The sequence below is a fragment of the Oncorhynchus clarkii genome, chromosome 9 (genome assembly GCF_045791955.1).
Source record: "Oncorhynchus clarkii lewisi isolate Uvic-CL-2024 chromosome 9, UVic_Ocla_1.0, whole genome shotgun sequence".
Classification (NCBI taxonomy): Eukaryota; Metazoa; Chordata; class Actinopteri; order Salmoniformes; family Salmonidae; genus Oncorhynchus; species Oncorhynchus clarkii.
In genome coordinates this window covers 73,461,168-73,481,011 of record NC_092155.1, presented here as the reverse complement: position 1 = coordinate 73,481,011, position 19,844 = coordinate 73,461,168, and the positions used below count along the sequence as shown (strand labels likewise).

Genomic DNA, 19,844 nt, shown 5'->3' with positions numbered 1-19,844 from the left:
AGAGGAAAGTGCATAATTGGCGTACATTAATGTCATAAATAGACAAGATATTGAGTTTCTTAAACAAAGGTGCAGATGGAGCCAGGTAATTAGAGGAGGTGGCTAGTCTTACAAATGTATTTTGTACGATGAGTAGAAGGCATATGTTCTGGCACAGACAATATTACAGTAAATGTGAGATGGGTAAAAGAAGCTCTAGTATAGATTTAAGAAACAAGGCTGATGAACCAAACCACTAATCTTTCAGATGATACAAACAGATTTCCTCACATTTCCTGCAGACACATTGATTATGATCTCACTTAAAACTCAGAGGAATCTAGTGGATTTGACAAGTTCCATTTCATTCCCACCTTTTAAGATTCTGGCTTTTTAAATTTTTTTATATACAATATTTATTATTCTTACTAGTGAAAACAATAAAGTTAGATTTTTTTTTACATTTAAAAGATAATTTGTTTATCTGGAAGTATTCAGAACATTTTTAGTGAATAAAAATTATTGTGTGATAAAATCAAATTGGTTTTCATCAGCAAAGAGAATGGGAGGTATGGTGGAGGTCATGGAGGTATGGTGGAGGTCATGGAGGTATGGTGGAGGTCACGGAGGTATGGTGGAGGTCACGGAGGTATGGTGGAGGTCATGGAGGTATGGTGGAGGTCATGGAGGTATGGTGGAGGTCATGGAGGTATGGTGGAGGTCATGGAGGTATGGTGGAGGTCATGGAGGTATGGTGGAGGTCACGGAGGTATGGTGGAGGTCACGGAGGTATGGTGGAGGTCATGGAGGTATGGTGGAGGTCATGGAGGTATGGTGGAGGTCATGGAGGTATGGTGGAGGTCATGGAGGTATGGTGGAGGTCATGGAGGTATGGTGGAGGTCATGGAGGTATGGTGGAGGTCATGGAGGTATGGTGGAGGTCATGGAGGTATGGTGGAGGTCATGGGGGTATGGTGGAGGTCACGGCAGCGAGGTCATTGATATGAGTTAGGAATAATATAAAGATACAAACTTCTTATTCATTTAAAAAAATAGTGATACGAGGAATAACAATAACGAGTAAAACTAAGATGGATATATACAGGAAGTACAGGACAGGAAGTACCAGTACCAAGTTCCTGTCAAAAGAAGGAAGCATGCATCAAATTTAAAATAAAATTGAATTATGTTAGCAACAATATTGCAAGACAACATGGCTTAAAATAAATCCAATCCAACACATCAGAGTGAAACCCTCTGTATTTCCATGTAATGTGGTGGCAGCATCATGTTATGGGTATGTTTGTTACTGACAGGTTCTGGGGAGTTTATCAGGATGAAAATAAATATGAAAGGAGCAAAACCCAGGTAAAAAGTTAGAGGAAAACATGCCTCAGTCTTTTGAAAACCAAACCCTGGGATAGAGTTTATTTCTCAGTGGGACAATTATACACATTTTAATGCCAAAGACACACCAGAATGGCTTTCCAAGAGGTGTGGAGTGTTCCTGAATGGTCCAGTATCAGTCCTGACTTAAATCTGCTTGAAAATCATAAACAAGATTTGAATATTGTTGTCCATCAATGATTCCCAAACAAATGCACTGTGCTTGAGCGATTTTGACAAAAACAATGAATATATGTTGCCCTAAGAGTTGTGCAGAGTGGGTCGAATCTTATTCAAAATGACTTACAGCAGAATTTGTTACCAAAGGTGCTTCTAATTTGTTACAAAAAAAAAATTTGCTTAAAAAATTATAATAATTGAAATATATATTTTTTTCTTTCACTTTGAAAATATGGACCAGGTTGTGTAGATCTGTAGGGTATATTAAAAAAAACTATTGAGTCCCTTTTTATAAGAAGAAGAGACTTTCCTGGGCCAAGAAACACGAGCAATGGGTATTAGAACATTTTATGGCAGCAAAATATGACAACTGTACAAGGCACTGTACAACTTTCACTAGGCACTGTACAATTGACTGACCGGCTGACCGTCTGACTGGCTGACCGTCTGACTGGCTGACCGTCTGACTGGCTGACCGTCTGACCGGCTGACCGTCTGACCGGCTGACCGTCTGACCGGCTGACCGTCTGACTGGCTGATCGTCTGACTGGCTGACCGTCTGACCGTCTGACCGGCTGACCGTCTGACCGTCTGACCGTCTGACCGTCTGACCGGCTGACCGTCTGACTGGCTGACCGTCTGACCGGCTGACCGTCTGACCGTCTGACTGGCTGACCGTCTGACCGGCTGACCGTCTGACTGGCTGACCGTCTGACCGGCTGACCGTCTGACCGTCTGACCGTCTGACCGGCTGACCGTCTGACCGGCTGACCGTCTGACCGGCTGACCGTCTGACCGGCTGACCGTCTGACTGGCTGACCGTCTGACCGGCTGACCGTCTGACCGGCTGACCGTCTGACCGTCTGACCGGCTGACCGGCTGACCGTCTGACCGGCTGACCGTCTGACCGTCTGACCGTCTGACCGGCTGACCGTCTGACTGGCTGACCGTCTGACCGGCTGACCGTCTGACCGGCTGACCGTCTGACCGGCTGACCGGCTGACCGTCTGACTGTACGCCCCGGCCCACTCACCTTAAGCGAGGACCATCGTTTGCAGCGGTAGTTACACTGCAGGCATTTGAAGCACTCTGGGTCGTTTCCTTGGTGAGAGTCAACGTGGAACCGCAGGTCCTCCTGGGACAGGAAGCGAGAGCCGCAGATCCAACAACTGTGAGGCCTCAGGAGCGGCTTCAGAGACTTACAGTACCTAACAGAACAGACGGGGAAGAGGTTCCTAAAAGCTTCATAGCTCACACAGTATTTTATATCTCTGGATGACGCAGAGAAGACTGACAAGCTTATAATACCAATCTAGAGGATGCAGGGGATGAGGTAGTCATGGTTTGGTTGCGAGAGCTCTTATAATGCCAATCTAGAGGATGCAGGGGATGAGGTAGTCATGGTTTGGTTGCGAGAGCTCTTATAATACCAATCTAGAGGATGCAGGGGATGAGGTAGTCATGGTTTGGTTGCGAGAGCTCTTATAATACCAATCTAGAGGATGCAGGGGATGAGGTAGTCATGGTTTGGTTGCGAGAGCTCTTATAATACCAATCTAGAGGATGCAGGGGATGAGGTAGTCATGGTTTGGTTGCGAGAGCTCTTATAATACCAATCTAGAGGATGCAGGGGATGAGGTAGTCATGGTTTGGTTGCGAGAGCTCTTATAATACCAATCTAGAGGATGCAGGGGATGAGGTAGTCATGGTTTGGTTGCGAGAGCTCTTATAATACCAATCTAGAGGATGCAGGGGATGAGGTAGTCATGGTTTGGTTGCGAGAGCTCTTATAATACCAATCTAGAGGATGCAGGGGATGAGGTAGTCATGGTTTGGTTGCGAGAGCTCTTCCTACAGATACATCTATTGACAGAATGTTATACCTTTTTCACACTACAGAGAAATGCTGAGCTACCTGCACTGCATTCATCACATCTGCTGGAAAAGGACCATTTGAAAATAAAACATATTTTTGCCAGCTCACTTCCAGTACAGTTGGGGCCCTCCCAATACTTCAACAAGGGTATATAGCTGTTGACAGGACTCAGTGAGAAAGGCCGCTCCAGGTGTCAGTAATAATATGAAACTGAGTCTTACTTGCGGTTCATGTACTTCTTGTATTTCTTTCTGATGAACCGCTTGGAGGGTCGACCCCGTTTCCTTGGGAAAAGCTCTTCTGGCCTCCCATTGGACGACGGGTCTTTGTTCTCAGAGTCCGATTGGCTGATGCCGGCTTCCGCTGTGTTTCCATTGGCCAAGGGACCTGGGCCGTTTCCCAGGCCTGAGGAACTGGCCTCCTCCGAGCCTTGAGGATCCACACTCCCCTTAGGCTTTGACGTCCCGTCTGCTACTGCCTCTGCATACATCCAAAACAAGAAGTTCATGCCCTGATAGCAAACCTATTGAATAAGATAATTCAAATGAAAGACAAAACGGCATTCTCTTCCTGCAGTTGGTTTCCCACCAGCTTTTTAGCTAGAAAGCCTTCATATTACAATGGACAGATTATTCAGAAAAACAGAGGTGGTGCATGGCATGAGTATTTGTGCAGTATATATGATACCCACCCTTGCCGTTGTAGCTGCCCTCTGTGTAGGTGAACTTCCTGGGTCGCCCCACCCTGCGCCTGGGGCGGTCTGTGGAGGAGGACGAGGAGCAGGGAGGGGGGACAGGTTGTCGCAGGAGAGCAGGCTGTCTGCCCCTACAGTCCTCATCTGCTGGGTTATAGTCACTGTCCTCTGGGGGGGGGGGGGGGAGAGTGAGTGTGTAAATCCCAAATCGACTGCTAGCCCCTAGGCGCAGATCTGCGGTCATTACATTTTTTTTCCAGACGGTTATTGTTATGGAAAAGACTGCCATTCTCACGGTAATTGACAGCTAATTAAGCATAAACATGTTTAGCATCTTCAGGCCTCCTCATTGGCTACAAGCCGCTGATGTGCACCTTTGGAACATCTACATTTTAAAAAGTCTAATAAATCTAAATACATAAATCAATATAAACTATCACAATAAATCCATTTTTTATTTTAGGCAGGTCTAATATTTTTTTTATTCCGGAGAACAGAATATGAGTTGGCCTACTGTGTGTTATCTGTCTATGCCCCATTATATAGGCTGTAGACTTGTTCATTTAGCAGACAATATATGCTTATAAGTGCCATTATTTCACATTATACTGTATGAGTTTATATTAAGAAGAATATAATTTAACTTAGCTTAATAAAATGGAAAGGATATTTTTTCCCATCCCGGAGTGAGTGTGCATATGAAGTGGCTACGTTGAGCATTAAAGTGATCATTTGAAACAGGTCTTATATGATAGATTCAGAGTTATTTGGCAACTTTAGTTGTGAATGATACAAACCTTAGAATGTCTTAGAAATAAACACATATATGGGCTGCAAGATGCGACCAAAGGCAGTTAATGAATTGAGAAAGTAAAAAAATAAATAAATAGCTTGTTCCTTGCCTCAGGCTACACAGCTGTTCTCTCATCAAGTGATCATCATTTTCACCCATCAGACTATTCTCAATGTAATCTGGTCTTTACTAATATGTAGAATTAGTTTGGATTTAGAATGGCCCGTTATCAAATGGGAAGGAACAGGGGAAGGAGCAAAAATACATGTCACCTGTAAGCAATGGAATTGTAGCCACTTCTCCGCCAGTATGTTTTTCCACTCATGTCGGGTAGGCTACTCTGGTCATTTTGCAGCACAACAGGTGATATTCTGCCCAAACTCTGCATGCCATGGGCTCTCCAACCTGTTCCTGTAGTTCCTCCAGTGCTTAATTTGGGAAACCAGCCAAACCCGGACGACGCTGGGCCAATTGTGCGCCGCCCTATGGGACTCCCAATCACGGCCGGTTGAAATAGAGCCTGGAATCAAACCAGGGTCTGTAGTGACGCCTCTAGCACTGAGATGCAGTTTAGACCGCTGCGCCACTCGAGAGCACAGTGGTGAGATACTGTATTCTGTAGCTAAAGGTAATGTGTCAGCCTATTAATTATGAAAATATTTAAAAGAATAACCTATTACTAGGCTATTCAAACTCAAATACAGATGAACTATAATTGTAGGCTACCTCTGAATTTGTTTAATTTAGGCTAGACCAATGTACCAAAGATATCTGGAATCACCTCATGAAGCTGGTTGAGAGAATGCCAAGAGTGTGCAAAGTTGTCATCAAGGCTAAGGGTGGCTACTTTGAAGAATCTCAAATATAAAATATATTTTTTAACACTTTTTCGGTTATTACATGATTCCATGTGTGTTATTTCATTGTTTTGATGTCTTCAGTATTATTCTAAAATGTAGAAAATAGTCAAACAAATAAAGAAAAACCCTTGAATGAGTAGGTGTGTCCAAACTTTTGACTGTCCAGAGTGCATAAGAAGATATTACCAATTTTACTGCAGGCATGACTCATGACTGTCAGTGTGGCAGTAATATGGTCACAGCAACAGCTATAGTTGATGAGCAAGTGATGACAGTGGATCAGTGAGTGAGTGAATGAGTGAGTTAGTGAGTGAGTGGGTAACTATCTGCTTTTGCCTAGCGACAATGCATTTCTGTAAAGTACAATAATTGATCTAAAATGACAGGGATCTCCACGGACTGTACCTTCAGGGTCATCGATGGCCCCAGCGTCTACGATGTCATCGTCCTCTGGCTCCTCAGGCTGGGGCTCTGGTTTCACCTCAGCCTGCTGACGGGCCAACGTATCACTACGCCGGGGCCGACCACGACCACGCTTCTTAGGAGGGGGGCCACCTGGAAGTAACACAAACACTATCAATCAGCTAATCAAATCAAACTTCCTCTTTGGCAGAGCGCTTGTTTGATAAATGATAAAGGGTTGTATTAGTCCATTTTTTTTTCCCTCTGGGGGATCAATAACGTTTAATTCCAATTAATTCAGCTGGGGATAAATAAAAGGTTCATTCTAATTAATTAGGCTGAGGATCAATAAAGTTCGATTCGAATTCATTTAGTTTCTGTCCTCACCTCACCATCGGGCAGCGCACACTTGGCCCAGCGTCGTCCGGGTTAGAGGGTTTGGTCTGGGTAGGCCGTCATTGTAAATAAGAATTTATTCTTAACTGACTTGCCTAGTTAAATAAAAAGGTTAAATTTTTAAAAAAGAAACCTGTGCCTCTAGACTATGTCCAAATATAATTTCCCCCTTTTGGATGATGAGTACAGTTTGTTCGATCATATGTTTATGTCTTTCTTCCGTCTAGGTGGGATGGGGCTACAGTACCTGTGGGTTTGAAGTACCTGTCTCTCAGCTCTCTCTAGGTGGGATGGGGCTACTGTACCTGTGGTTTTGAAGTACCTGTCTCTCAGCTCTCTCTAGGTGGGATGGGGCTACTGTACCTGTGGTTTTGAAGTACCTGTCTCTCAGCTCTCTCTAGGTGGGATGGGGCTACAGTACCTGTGGGTTTGAAGTACCTGTCTCTCAGCTCTCTCTAGGTGGGATGGGGCTACTGTACCTGTGGTTTTGAAGTACCTGTCTCTCAGCTCTCTCTAGGTGGGATGGGGCTACAGTACCTGTGGGTTTGAAGTACCTGTCTCTCAGCTCTCTCTAGGTGGGATGGGGCTACAGTACCTGTGGGTTTGAAGTACCTGTCTCTCAGCTCTCTCTAGGTGGGATGGGGCTACTGTACCTGTGGTTTTGAAGTACCTGTCTCTCAGCTCTCTCTAGGTGGGATGGGGCTACAGTACCTGTGGGTTTGAAGTACCTGTCTCTCAGCTCTCTCTAGGTGGGATGGGGCTACTGTACCTGTGGGTTTGAAGTACCTGTCTCTCAGCTCTCTCTAGGTGGGATGGGGCTACTGTACCTGTGGGTTTGAAGTGCCTGTCTCTCAGTTCTCTCTAGATGGGGTGGGGCTACTGTACCTGTGGGTTTGAAGTGCCTGTCTCTCATGTGGTTGATGAGGGTGTCTTTGGAGACACTCTTGTAGGGACACATCTTGCACTTAAACTGCTGAACGATCACCACCTCCATCATCTCCTCCAGTTCAGCCATGGTGTGGGGGACGGCGACCCCTGGTCCACTCCCAGCCCCCTCCTCCACGACTGGAGCCCCAGACCCCCCCACCACACCGCCCTCCTCCTCCTCTCCCCTCGAAGGCCTCTCCAAACTGGGGGACCATGTAGGTTCAGGGGCCTCTTCCATCTCAGGCTCCGGGTGGTAGGAGTAGGTCCCACTGCTACTGATGTAAGGGCCAGGCTGGCTCTCAGAACACTCCATAGCCTCTGGATGATCTGCTGAGCCCGAGTCTGCGGTGTCTGCCTGGGGGTGGTGGTGGTCTGTGGTGGAACCCTCGCCTTCTGGGCCAGTGCTGCTGCTGGTGGTTTCCATGTAGTGTGAGTGCTGAGGCTGCTGCTGGTCAGAGTGCTGTGGCTGGTCTGGGTCCTGGTTCTGGTCTGGGTCCTCTCCTTGCCCTTCCTCAGCCTGGTATTGGTAACATCGTGGCTGTTCCGAATCTGCAGCCCCAGACTCCATATATTGCCGCAGGGTTTGGTGACTCTGAGAGTGGGAGTTGGAACAACCGGGCTGCTCTGAATCTGCAACCGCAGCCCCGGACTCCACATACTGCCGCAGGGTTTGGTGACTCTGGGAGTGGTTAGACATAGTTTGGTGACTCTGGGAGTGGTTAGACATAGTTTGGTGATTCTGGGAATGGTTAGCACTGCTGCTGCTGTCGATGTGGCTCCGAGAGTGGTGCTGCATCGAATCCTCTTCCTCGTCCCCGGCACACTCCAGGTACGCCCCCGTCCCCGCGCTGCAGTCCACCATATAGTGGGTGTGTCGTAGGCGGGCAGGGGACGAGGGGTTGGAGTCGGTGGCACCGCTACCACTACACTCCACGTACCCCCTTAGGTCCTGGCCAGAGTTGTCGACTATACCGTACTCAGGGAAACGGGACCGGACGAGGGAGCGGGAGGAACGTGTCTGGTCGGGTTCCTCATCGTCTACATACGAGGAGGAGGACTCTCCAGTCTGGTTAAAACAAAATTAAACTTTATTTAAAATGCATTGAAAAATCACAACACACTCCGGCATAAAACAATGGAATGACAGATACCACCCTCACCCCCCCAAAAAAAATACAGAAGTCATAAAGGTGATGAAGATAAAACAATCATCAACAACAGAACATAAAAAAAGATGTGTAAAATAACAATAAAATCAATGATTTAAAAAGGGCCAAGCTATAAAAAAAAAAAAACTCAACTAAGTCTGTCCCTCATACCTGATCAGGTCCGTCTGCATCTCCACCGCTACACTCCATGTACTGGGACGCGTGTGAGTGCTGAGGCTGGTTGTCCTGGTCCTCATGGTCTGGGTAGTGGCCGGAGTGAGAGTGACTCCCAGAGGGCTGGTCTGGATCCAGGTTATCTTGCATGTCATAAACATATCAATCAAATAAGGGACAGCACTCACTTGAAATCTTTATGAAGCTTTTCTTTCATAAAAAAAAAAACATTACAATGACCAAACACTGGCATAGGTTGTATATTTCATACCCTGCATGTCCCCCTGGTCGTGACAGGTGGAGGTAGGACCCTCTCCCAGAGCCTCGATGGCGATGCGGTGATGGCTGGACAGAGCCGAGGACGACATGTGGGCTACCATAGGGGCCCCTGGAAAGAGACAGGCATGTTGTGTTCCCAAGAAAAAACTAAATGTACTTTCCTATGTACAACGTACTGGCTGCTGAAACATTGGTTCTCTAAATAAGAGTTTCCAAAACATATTGCACTCAGACACCCCCCCCCCCCCCATTCCAGCATTGGGGAACATCCGGCGCCCCCTCCCTGCACACGCCACGTCTATTTGTATGGGCACAAGCACTGTTCATGACACAAACTGTTTACCCTTCTTGTTGGCGGAGAGAAAATGTATCAGGTTTAAATCTCATTTCTTTAAATTCTACAAATGTGTCATGGGGTGCAGATAAAATGTTGCCGTTTTAAAACATAATTCCTGTAATATACACATTTTTGCCATGTATTATGTGTTCATGTGATACTTGAGTTACTCAAACATTATAACAAAATCTATGGGCTAAAAAACCTAGCTCAAAAATGTTAGCTGACATGGGCTAGTTGATGTAGACATTTCTGACAAGTTAAAAATGATGATGCACTACCCAATTTCGCCTGCGACCCCCCCCTGCCGACCCTTTCCCACAGTGGTTCCCAAACTCTAAACCCATTTGGGAACCAACCACTGCTCCAAACCCGTTTGGGAACCACTGCTCTAAACCCATTTGGGAACCAACCACTGCTCCAAACCCGTTTGGGAACCACTGCTCTAAACCCATTTGGGAACCAACCACTGCTCCAAACCCGTTTGGGAACCTCTGCTCTAAACCCATTTGGGAACCAACCACTGCTCCAAACCCGTTTGGGAACCTCTGCTCTAAACCCGTTTGGGAACCAACCACTGCTCCAAACCCGTTTGGGAACCACTGCTCTAAACCCGTTTGGGAACCACTGCTCCAAACCCACTGCTGTAATATAGTGTGCTACTTGGAAGACCTAACAGGTACAGTCGATACCAAAGAGTCCTCAGAGAAAAGCTCACCATCGTCTGGTCCTTGTAGTATTAAATACTGCCCCTCGCTGGTCTCTGCAGCTCCATCCTCTGCACTGGTCACTGCTATACATCCTGGAGAACAAGGATGCATAGATATTGGCTGTGATGGACAGGTTACATACGGTCAGTTCTCCACAAAGGAATCACACCAACTCAAGTCCTTTAAAAAAAAAAAGGTTTTAATTGACCTGAATGGTGTATTTGTACTCACATTGTTTGTTACGTTTGTGTCTATTGTTCTATATATATTTTCATGATTACTAGGAATCAAATTTCCTTCGTTGGGGGAGGGGTGGGCAAAGGTTTTCATTCCCTCACCGTTCATGATGTCAGGTCCGATGGTGGACTCTATGATCTTGTCTATGGCTGATCCCAGGTCCGAGGAGGTAGAGGCTGTGCAGTCTGACACCATCATGCCCCCGCAGTCTGACACCACTGCACTGGAGTGGACTGTCACCTGTAATACAATATACGGTATGCCGTTTAGCAGACGCTTTTTTTTTTTATACCAAAGCGACTTAGTCAGTGACATTCAACACAACTATTAGCCAAATCAATGTTAAGAAGAAAAGACAAGTGAGAGTGTAATACTAGGTAATATGAATGTAATACTATGTAATATGAGTGTAATACTATGTAATATGAGTGTAATACTAGGTAATATGAATGTAATACTATGTAATATGAGTGTAATACTATGTAATACGAGTGTAATACTATGTAATATGAGTGTAATACTATGTAATATGAGTAATATGAGTGTAATACTACACTCAAAAAGTAAGGAGCACAGAAAATATTTTTTTTTTTAACTGCAAATGACTGTCCCTATTATTCTTAAAATTGTCATCAGTTGTTAGCTTTGATGTAGAATGCATCACAAGACTAGCTAAAAGCTAAAAAAAAAACGACTTGCTTTTATGGTTAGAGTAGGGACATCCCAACGATCCCGGATAGCACTAACCCTCTTCCCGGATAGTGTCCTTTATGGTGCCGATAATGTTTAACGGAAGACCACTCGTTTCCATACGAGTGGGTTGATTTGTAATTCATAATTTTTCTGGGTAAGTAACATGGGTCTGAATTTGGTAAAAGCCATCGCCTTTGGCAATGCAGTAAGCAGTGTTAAATATTATCTCTAGCTCAGTTAGCTCTGCCTGTTGACCGGCGTGGGCTGCCACCTGTTGCCTGTCAAATACGGCTCGTAGCTAGTACGGCCGGTAGCTAGTACGGCAGCTAGGCCGGCCGGTACCTAGGCTGGCTATGGGGGTCAACCAGGGTGCTCTTGAATATTAGAGATGCTCACCTGGGCCGACCCGGACACCAGGATGGACTGGGTTACGGTGGAGACGCTGGTGGACTGGGCCACAGAGGAGGAGTCCGGGAGGTGGACGGTGGCTCTGTGGTGGGTGACGTCTGTACTGGAGCTGGTCTCTGGTAAGAACGCCTGGAAACACAGAAACAAGCGTGAGGGGAGATGGAGACTAACTGAAACGTATTACCAGAGACCCTACCGAGCCATTCAAACACTGAACAGTCTTTGGATTCTTGAAAAGCGCTTTATTAAAATGTATTATGATTATCATCGCAAACACACAGGCTTCCCTTGTATTACCATTACAGATGAAAAGTTTTTATCTCTTGTAGGATCTATCATGGTCCAAACACACCAACATAGTTGTGAAAAAAGCACAACAAAGCCTATTCCCCCTCAGGAGGCTGAAAAGATTTGGCATGTGTCCTCAGATACTCAAAAAGTTATACAGCTGCACCATTGAGAGCATCGTGACTGGTTGCATCACCTCCTGGTATGGCAGCTGCTCGGCATCAGACCGCAAGGCGCTACAGAGGGTAGTGCGCATGGCCCAGTACATCACTAGGGCCGAGCTTCCTGCCATCCAGGACCTCTATACCTGGCGGTGTCAGAGGAAGGCCCTAAAAATTGTTGCAGACTTCAGCCAAGTCATAGACTGTTTTCTCCGCAAGTCTGGAACTCCAGACTCCGCAAGTCTGGTCCTGTTGGTTCCAAGTCTGGAACCAACAGGACCCTGAACAGCTTCTACCCCCCAAGCCATAAGACTGCTAATAGTTGTTAGGTTAGCTATTTGGTTAACTATCTGCATTGACCCTTTTTGCACAAACTTTTTGTGACTCATCACATACACTGCTGCTACTGTTTACTATCTGTCAATGTACTCCTAGTTATATGTACCTCATTTACCTCATATCCCTGCACATCGACTCTGTACTGGTACCCTGTGTATATAGTCAAGTTATAGTTACACGTTGTGTATCAATGTTTTACTTTTCTATTATTTCTCTATTTTCTTTCACTGCATTGTTGGGAAGGGCCCGTAAGTAAGCATTTCCCTGTTAGTCCACACCCGTTGTTTACCAAGCATGTGCATGTAACGAATACAATTTGATTTGATGTTGAATACCAATAAAGTTTGAGGATTCTGAACAGTTCACATAGTGGTGCTGTTCTTACCGGGATACCCTCTGAGCTTTGTCCCACATGGCAGTCTGACTCTGGGGCCTGGCCATGGTGACCGTGCCCATGGCGGTGCTGGCTGTGGTGGCGTGAGGCGTGTGGTGCCGCTGCGTCGCTGCTGTCTGCAGACATGGCCTCCGACGACTCCATGCCCATACCGCTCTCCGACGGCTCCTCCATCCCGGACCCCGACGGACCCACATCACTGCTGCTCTCCACCTCTATCTCCCCTTCCATCTAGCATAGAAAATAATATGGTCATTACGCTTCAAGAATAGAACTGCATTTTCCCCAGAGGGAACATCAGTTCCCTCCCCCCCAAAAAATATTTTTGTTTTAGTAATTTAGTAGACGCTCTTATCCAGAGCAATATACAGTAGTGAGTATGTTCATTTTCATACCGGTCCCCAGTGGGGAATCAAGGCCACAACCCTGGCATTGCAAACACCATACTTTACCAACTGAGACACACGGGACTTATGAGTGGCACATGTTCAGTGTGAGGGAATCAAACCCACAACCTTGGTATTGTCAACATCATGCCAAACCCTAACCTACACAACGCTGGGCCAATTGTGCACCGCCCCGGTGGGACTCCCAATCACGGCCGGTTGTGTTACAGCCTGGAATCGAACCAGGGTCTGTAGTGATGCCTCTAGCACTAAGATGCAATGCCACACTACAGAGACATTATTGAGACTGAGACATGATGATGGATACCAGTTTAACTTTCATACTATTTCATTAGTGTGCTTTTACACAAAATGTGTGTACCTTTTATTGGATATTGATTGTGTGAATTGCAGATTATTGCAAATAAGTTTAAGGAGTTTCTGTAGAGTAGCATTTCTGAGGTTCATTAGAGAAGTCAGTGTAGAGGTAAATATTACTGACACTAGATGGAACACTGTATTGGAGAGCTTGCTAGCTTCATCGCTAACTGTAAATGTTAAGTTGCACTGGACGTGGTTTCGTTCTTCTTTGCACTTAGACAGCACATTGGTGACCTTTAGAGGCAAATATACTATCTAGTAGCTAAACTAGTAATAATAGTTTTTCTGGGAAGACAACAAGGCTCTCGGACAAGCCGTTCAGATCCTGCTAATAAAGCTGCTGACGTGAGGTTGCACATCAACATGCAACAAGGTCAGTGGCATAGTTATATATTTCGTGGTTGAAATAATAGCGCAAACAGTCCTTATTGTTTATTTGTGTATGTTGACAACTCTAACTAAACACAACTTGAGTTCAGCGTGTGAGCTAGCAACGACCCATCTTTATGGATTTCAACAGGCCTAGCTGCCCTCTCTCCTGCCTGCTCTGCGAGCCCACGTTTTTGCATTCAGGCATTCTAAAACCTACTAAGGCGGAGGGACCTCGAGGGCCTCAGTAAAAAAAAAACAGACCGTCCAACGTCCGTCCCTGAAGAAAATTTTATTAATGTATCTATATAACACGAGATTCCTTGAGATTTTTACTTACTGTGTATTGCGAGTTGAATTTGTTTATGACTTAGTAGACACGACAAAACTGTATAAGAAGTTGTACGCGATAATTGCTCCTCCATTCTAGTCGGGCGCCATCAGTATCTCCTCACTTCCTGTTTGACCGACCGGATCTTATTTCTCTGTTTTGCTGAAAAGTGGAAGCTGTTTTAAAATGAGCTCCTTGTTTTTTTTTCATGATATTAATGGCAGGTCTTAAATCTTGTTAGTTTCAATAGAGCACCGTATGGCAAATTACAGGACTAGTGTTTCCAGATGAAGACGTATTAGATAATTTACCAACGAGCGTCGTGCTGGGCGTAGTTGTTAATTGTAGCGCGAACATGCTGCAATGTTTCGGAAAATCAGTAGTTATGGCTGTAAAATGTTCTACTATAGTTGGAAATAGTAGCTTGATGTTTGGTTAGATGATACAATGTATCTATTTACATACTGGCAGTGGCTAATAACGCTGGATGTTTGGCTCAGTCTCTCTGGCTCTGCTGTGTGGAATAAAATAAAAAAACAGCCATAGCTCTATTTCAAAAGATTTTACTGAGTTACAGTTCATATAAGGAAATCAGTCACTTGTAATATATTCGTAAACCCTAATCTATGGATGTCACATGACTGGGAAAACAGATACAAAAAAAAAGTAGGGGCGTGGCTCAGAACCAATCAGTATCTGGTGTGACCACCATTTGCCTCGCGCAGCACATCTCCATAGAGTTGATCAGGCTGTTGATTGTGAAATGTTGTCCCACACCTTTTCAATGGCTGTGTGAAGATGCTGAATATTAGCGGGAACTGGAACATGCTGTCGTACACGTCGATCCAGAGCATCCCAAACATACTCAATGGGTGACATGTCTGAGTATGCAGGCCATGGAAGAACTGGGACATTTTCAGATTCCAGGAGTTGTGTGCAGATTCTTGCGACATAGGGCCATGCATTATCATGCTGAAACATGAGGTGATGGCGGCGGATGAATGGTACGACAATCGGCCTCAGGATCTTTCCACTGTATCTCTGTGCATTCAAATTGCCATTGATAAAATGCAATTTTATTGTCTGTAGCCTATGCCTGCCCATACCATAACCCCACCGCCATCACGGGGCACTCTGTTCACAACGTTGACATCAGCAAACCGCTCACCCGTACAATGTCATACACACGGTCTGTGGTTGTGAGGTCGGCTTGGACGTACTGCCAAAATCTCTAAAATGACTTGAGGAGGTTTATGGTAGAGAAATTAAAATTTGATTGTCCCCAGCACAAGGTGCACATGTGTAATGATCATGGTGTTTAATCAGCTTCTTGATATGCCACACCTGTCAGGTGGATGGATTATCTTGGCAAAGGGGAAATGCTCAGTAACGGATGTCAAAATTTGTGCACAAAATGTGAGAAATAAGCTTTTGTGTGTATGGACAATGTCCGCAGATTTTTCTTTCAGCTCATGAAACATGGGACCAACACTTTACATGTTTCGTTTATAGTTTTGTTGTGTAGTTTATGCGGAGCCTCATTGTGGAAGACGGCTGCACAAGATGATTAGCTAGCTACATGGTGACATAGACAAGGACTGATAATGAAGTGCTATTTGTTTATTGAATTTTCAGTTCTGTTTTACTACAAAACATTGATTTACATACTAAAATAACTTAAGTGAGAGAGACCATGGCGTGCCATTCAGTGCAAAATACTTGGCTTTTGAGCCAGTTCAAAAATATTAAAAATAACTCTAAATAAACACATTGTATTGTTGAACACAAAAATAAAACTGAAGAGCAATATAAATAAATATAAATTCATGTCTCATCCAAAATATCTGTGCCAGGGAGACAGGTGAAAGCCACAACAGATTTTGAATCGATTCTGCTGGAGCTGTGGTTATTTCAGGGCTGTGGTTATATCTCTCTGGACCCTAGTCAAGGTTAAATGACAGGAACCTGTTAACTCACACGCCGTTTGAAGGAAAGTACCCATTCTACTGTTGGTACATGGAAGGTGGCCAATCATTTTACAAAACACAAGCTTTGGGGTGACCTTTCAACTTTCCAAAAGGTACTGCATAAACACAAACCGTACCGCAAGACACTCGCCGTCATTCTCAAGTCGCTCTGGATAAGAGTGTGCTAAATTACTTTCAATTTAAATATATAAGTTGGCAAGACGGCAACAAACAGATATGGGACCCTACTCTAAGAGGCCCTATTGAAAGGGTTCTTCAATCTTCAGCCCCCATAGTTAAGAGCCACTGCAGTTCAGGAGATCGTACTTCACGTATCCCACACGGTCCACCTGTCTGTTGGAGTTCATTCGCCAGTAGAAACTATCCCGGCAGAAGTAGGAGTTGCCTACAATACAAACAATCACAAGGATTAATCTTCTTTCACGTGTTGTGTGTTTAGTACACACAATGGTACACAGCAGTGTGAAGTGTCTTGTTGCCATGGTTCCAATTACAGGAGGCTGGCTGAGCATCCCCATTACAAATAAGGATCCCCTTTAATTAAGAACTGGACTAATCCATGTCATTCCCTTTATCAAAAGTATAAACTTGTCAGTTTGCTGCAATACTTATGCTGTTTCTTATCAAAAAGCCTAGGGTGTGAGTGGAGAAATATAGTTGAATATTTACCCTTGAATTGGAACACATCGTGGGAATCGAGGGGAACTCCTCCAAAGACCAGGTCTGTGAAGCGAGGATATCCCGTGTCGATTTTCTGGCCCTCCACATCCAGCCTGTAAGGATCAGACACATTTGGTTTGGTTATTACGACACAGACCTACAGATACACTTAAATAGTTATACATCTAATCCTCCATTGAGTTCTTCTGATCCACTTCCAGTTACGTTTGGAGGTTGTTTAGCTGTATGAAATGATACAGCTAATAATATTATATTCTGCCACTTAGCAGTCACTTCTAATCCAAAGCAATTTACAATACCGTCACTTTTAATCCAAAGCAATTTACAATACAGTCAATGCATACATTTCTAGTATGCGTGTGATCCCTTCGAAACTTGAACCCAGAACCTTATCTCAGCACCCAGTCCTCCCATGTGAACTCGGGATTGACTCACCTCCAGTAGTTCTCTCCACTGAAGAGGAGCACCTTGCCTTTCCCTCTCTGCAGTGCTCCCTCCACCTTCTCTACAGTGGAGGACAGACCCAGTTTCTCAATGCTGCGGGGTCCCAGGACACTCTGTCCTGTATACACCCAGAACCTGGTGCCTGTGGGAAAACAGAGACAAAGGTTAGAGTGATGTGGGCCGGCAGGGAGCCTAGTGGTTAGAGTGTAGGGGCGGCAGGTAGCCTAGTGGTTAGAGTGTAGGGGCGGCAGGGTAGCCTAGTGGTTAGAGCATTGGGCCAGTACCCGAAAGGTTGCTAGATTGAATCCCCAAACTGACAAGGTAAAAATCAGTTGTTCTTCTCCAGAACAAGGCAGTTTAACCCACTGTTCCTGGGCCGTCATTGTAAGTAAGAATTTGTTCTTAACTGACTTGCCTAGTTAAATAAAAAAAAATGGTGTGTGTGTATATTCTGTTTACCTGAGAAGAAGTAGATTTTCTTGGTCGCAAGGTCCTCGAAGGCCGTGTCAACGACGACTGGCACAGCCGGCCACCTCTTTGACATGGAGAACGGACCCTCCAGGCCACCATCAGTCTTGCTCGACATCCTCCAATATTGCCTATTGGATTCAGCAAAAAAAAAACATCACAATTATGAATTTAGCTACATTTCAACGCTATTATTTACATTGTAAGATAATGGGCTACACTGTTAGAAGAAATGGTTTCTAGAAAGAACCAACAAGTGTTCATTAGCTCTAATGGTCGTTGTGGTGTAGCTGTGCTTAGTAGTAAGAGGGGACTCCAGCGGGAGAAATATGTGAAGCTTCTTTAGTTGCATTCTGTCCTGTAAACTTCCTGTTTATCTCTCTGGTTATCTCTCCATTAGCCCATAACTCTATCCTGTTTCTCTCTCTGGTTCTCTCTCCTGTTTCTCTCTCTGGTTATCTCTCCATTAGCCCATAACTCTATCCTGTTTCTCTCTCTGGTTCTCTCTCCTGTTTCTCTCTCTGGTTCTCTCTCCTGTTTCTCTCTCTGGTTATCTCTCCATTAGCCCATAACTCTATCTTGTTTCTCTCTCTGGTTAACTCTATCCTGCTTCTCTCTCTGGTTATCTCTCCCTTATCTCATAATTCTATCCTGTTTCTCTCTCTGGTTATATCTCCCTTAGCCCATCAAATCAAATCAAATTTATTTATATAGCCCTTCGTACATCAGCTGATATCTCAAAGTGCTGTACAGAAACCCAGCCTAAAACCCCAAACAGCAAGCAATGCAGGTGTAGAAGCACGTAACTCTATCCTGTTTCTCTCTCTGGTTATATCTCCCTTAGCCCATAACTATTATGTTTCTCTCTCTGGGTATCTCTCCATTTGCCCATAAAAAAATTGTCCAAGATCCCAGCCACCCTAGTCATAGACTGTTCTCTCTGCTACCGCACAGTAAGCGGTACCGGAGCGCCAAGTCTAGGTCCAAGAGTCTTCTAAACAGCTTCTACCCCCCCAAACCACAAGACTCCTGAACAGCTAATCAAATGGATACCCAAACAGTTTGCCCCCCCCCCCCCCCCCCCCGTGCTGCTGCTAGTCTCTGTTATTATCTATGCATCGCTATTGTTATTTACTGCTGCTCTTTAATTATTTGTTATTCTTATTGATTTAATTTTTTAGGTATTTTCTTAACTGCATTGTTGGTTAAGGGCTTGTAAGTAAGCATTTCACTGTAAGGTCTACTACACCTGTTGTATTCGGCTCATGTGACAAATACAATTTGATTTGATTTGAACTCTTGTGCGCTCTTAAAGGAGCACACACCCATTTAACGTCACAGCCCTAAAAAAGGTTGCAGTGTTGAACCGCAAAGAAACCTTTTTTTTTTATTCTAGTGTAAAGGTTGCTCACCCATCTTTGAAGAAGTGCAGGTCTCCATCAATTTCTGTGATGGTGTCGAATTTGTTAATCTGGCAGGGGCTCTGGGATGGGTCCACAGGGTGTGTGGTGGTAGTGGTAGTGGACTTAGTGGTAGTGGTGTCAGGCTTGGGATCAGGGCCAGGAGAAGGAATGGTGGGGATGGGGTCAGGGCCTGTCTTGGACCCTGGGTGGGAAGATATTAGAAATTCATGCAATGAAATGAAATGAACAACACTTAACTATAGTCATTTTTTGTTCCATTGCCATCTGGTCTCCGTAGTGATATAGGGGAAATGCTACGTTGTTGTCTGTATGTTGTGTATCCTGTATGATCACATGACACCAGCCCACCCGCCCCCCAAAAATGTATGTGATGACATGTCAATGTGGAAAACTGATCGGATTTGCAGAAAATCAACAATGGGCATTTTTAACCTAAATCTAATGACATGGTGACATTTGCTGTTGATTTCACGTTGAATTCACAGTTAGATGTAAATCAAAGCTAGAAGTTAAACTGACGTATGTGCCCAGCGGGAGGTCTGTGTGTCACTCAAGACAGCACAAACAGATCTAGGACCCTGACTAGTGATATTGCATAATCAAGTTTCAAATACAGTGAAAATGCCTTTTCTAATCACGTCACATGGTGATAATATCATACCATAGAGATAGTGAATGCCTTCAACATCATCTTTATGCAGGGAGAAGTCT

At 44.8% G+C, this 19,844-nt stretch overlaps 2 protein-coding genes across 5 annotated transcripts in view; both read right to left on the bottom strand.

Moving 5' to 3' along the window:
* The window catches only part of LOC139416929 (zinc finger protein 335), a 38,040-nt gene extending 23,791 nt beyond the window's left edge, over positions 1 to 14,249 (bottom strand). For 3 of the 4 annotated variants that reach the window (XM_071166107.1, XM_071166108.1, XM_071166110.1), the window contains exons 1-12: positions 14,138 to 14,237; positions 12,653 to 12,892; positions 11,468 to 11,608; positions 10,480 to 10,618; positions 10,150 to 10,233; positions 9,087 to 9,203; positions 8,813 to 8,958; positions 7,452 to 8,559; positions 6,174 to 6,323; positions 4,113 to 4,283; positions 3,643 to 3,901; positions 2,579 to 2,753 (exon numbers count right to left, since the gene is read on the bottom strand). In XM_071166107.1, coding sequence (XP_071022208.1) covers positions 2,579 to 2,753; positions 3,643 to 3,901; positions 4,113 to 4,283; positions 6,174 to 6,323; positions 7,452 to 8,559; positions 8,813 to 8,958; positions 9,087 to 9,203; positions 10,150 to 10,233; positions 10,480 to 10,618; positions 11,468 to 11,608; positions 12,653 to 12,892 — 2,730 coding nt within the window. In that variant the 5' untranslated portion in view covers positions 14,138 to 14,237. Of the gene's footprint in view, positions 1 to 2,578; positions 2,754 to 3,642; positions 3,902 to 4,112; positions 4,284 to 6,173; positions 6,324 to 7,451; positions 8,560 to 8,812; positions 8,959 to 9,086; positions 9,204 to 10,149; positions 10,234 to 10,479; positions 10,619 to 11,467; positions 11,609 to 12,652; positions 12,893 to 14,137 lie in introns of all 4 variants that reach the window. The other variant, XM_071166109.1, reaches the window with a different exon arrangement.
* Positions 14,250 to 15,733: 1,484 nt separating this feature from the next.
* Positions 15,734 to 19,844, bottom strand: part of LOC139416930 (matrix metalloproteinase-9-like) — an 8,877-nt gene continuing 4,766 nt past the window's right edge. The window contains exons 8-13 of the mRNA XM_071166113.1: positions 19,795 to 19,844; positions 19,122 to 19,314; positions 17,701 to 17,840; positions 17,233 to 17,383; positions 16,786 to 16,889; positions 15,734 to 16,501 (exon numbers count right to left, since the gene is read on the bottom strand). The exon at positions 19,795 to 19,844 is cut by the window's right edge and continues 106 nt beyond it. Of these exons, the coding sequence (XP_071022214.1) occupies positions 16,392 to 16,501; positions 16,786 to 16,889; positions 17,233 to 17,383; positions 17,701 to 17,840; positions 19,122 to 19,314; positions 19,795 to 19,844 (748 nt within the window). The 3' untranslated portion in view covers positions 15,734 to 16,391. The remainder of the gene's footprint in view (positions 16,502 to 16,785; positions 16,890 to 17,232; positions 17,384 to 17,700; positions 17,841 to 19,121; positions 19,315 to 19,794) is intronic.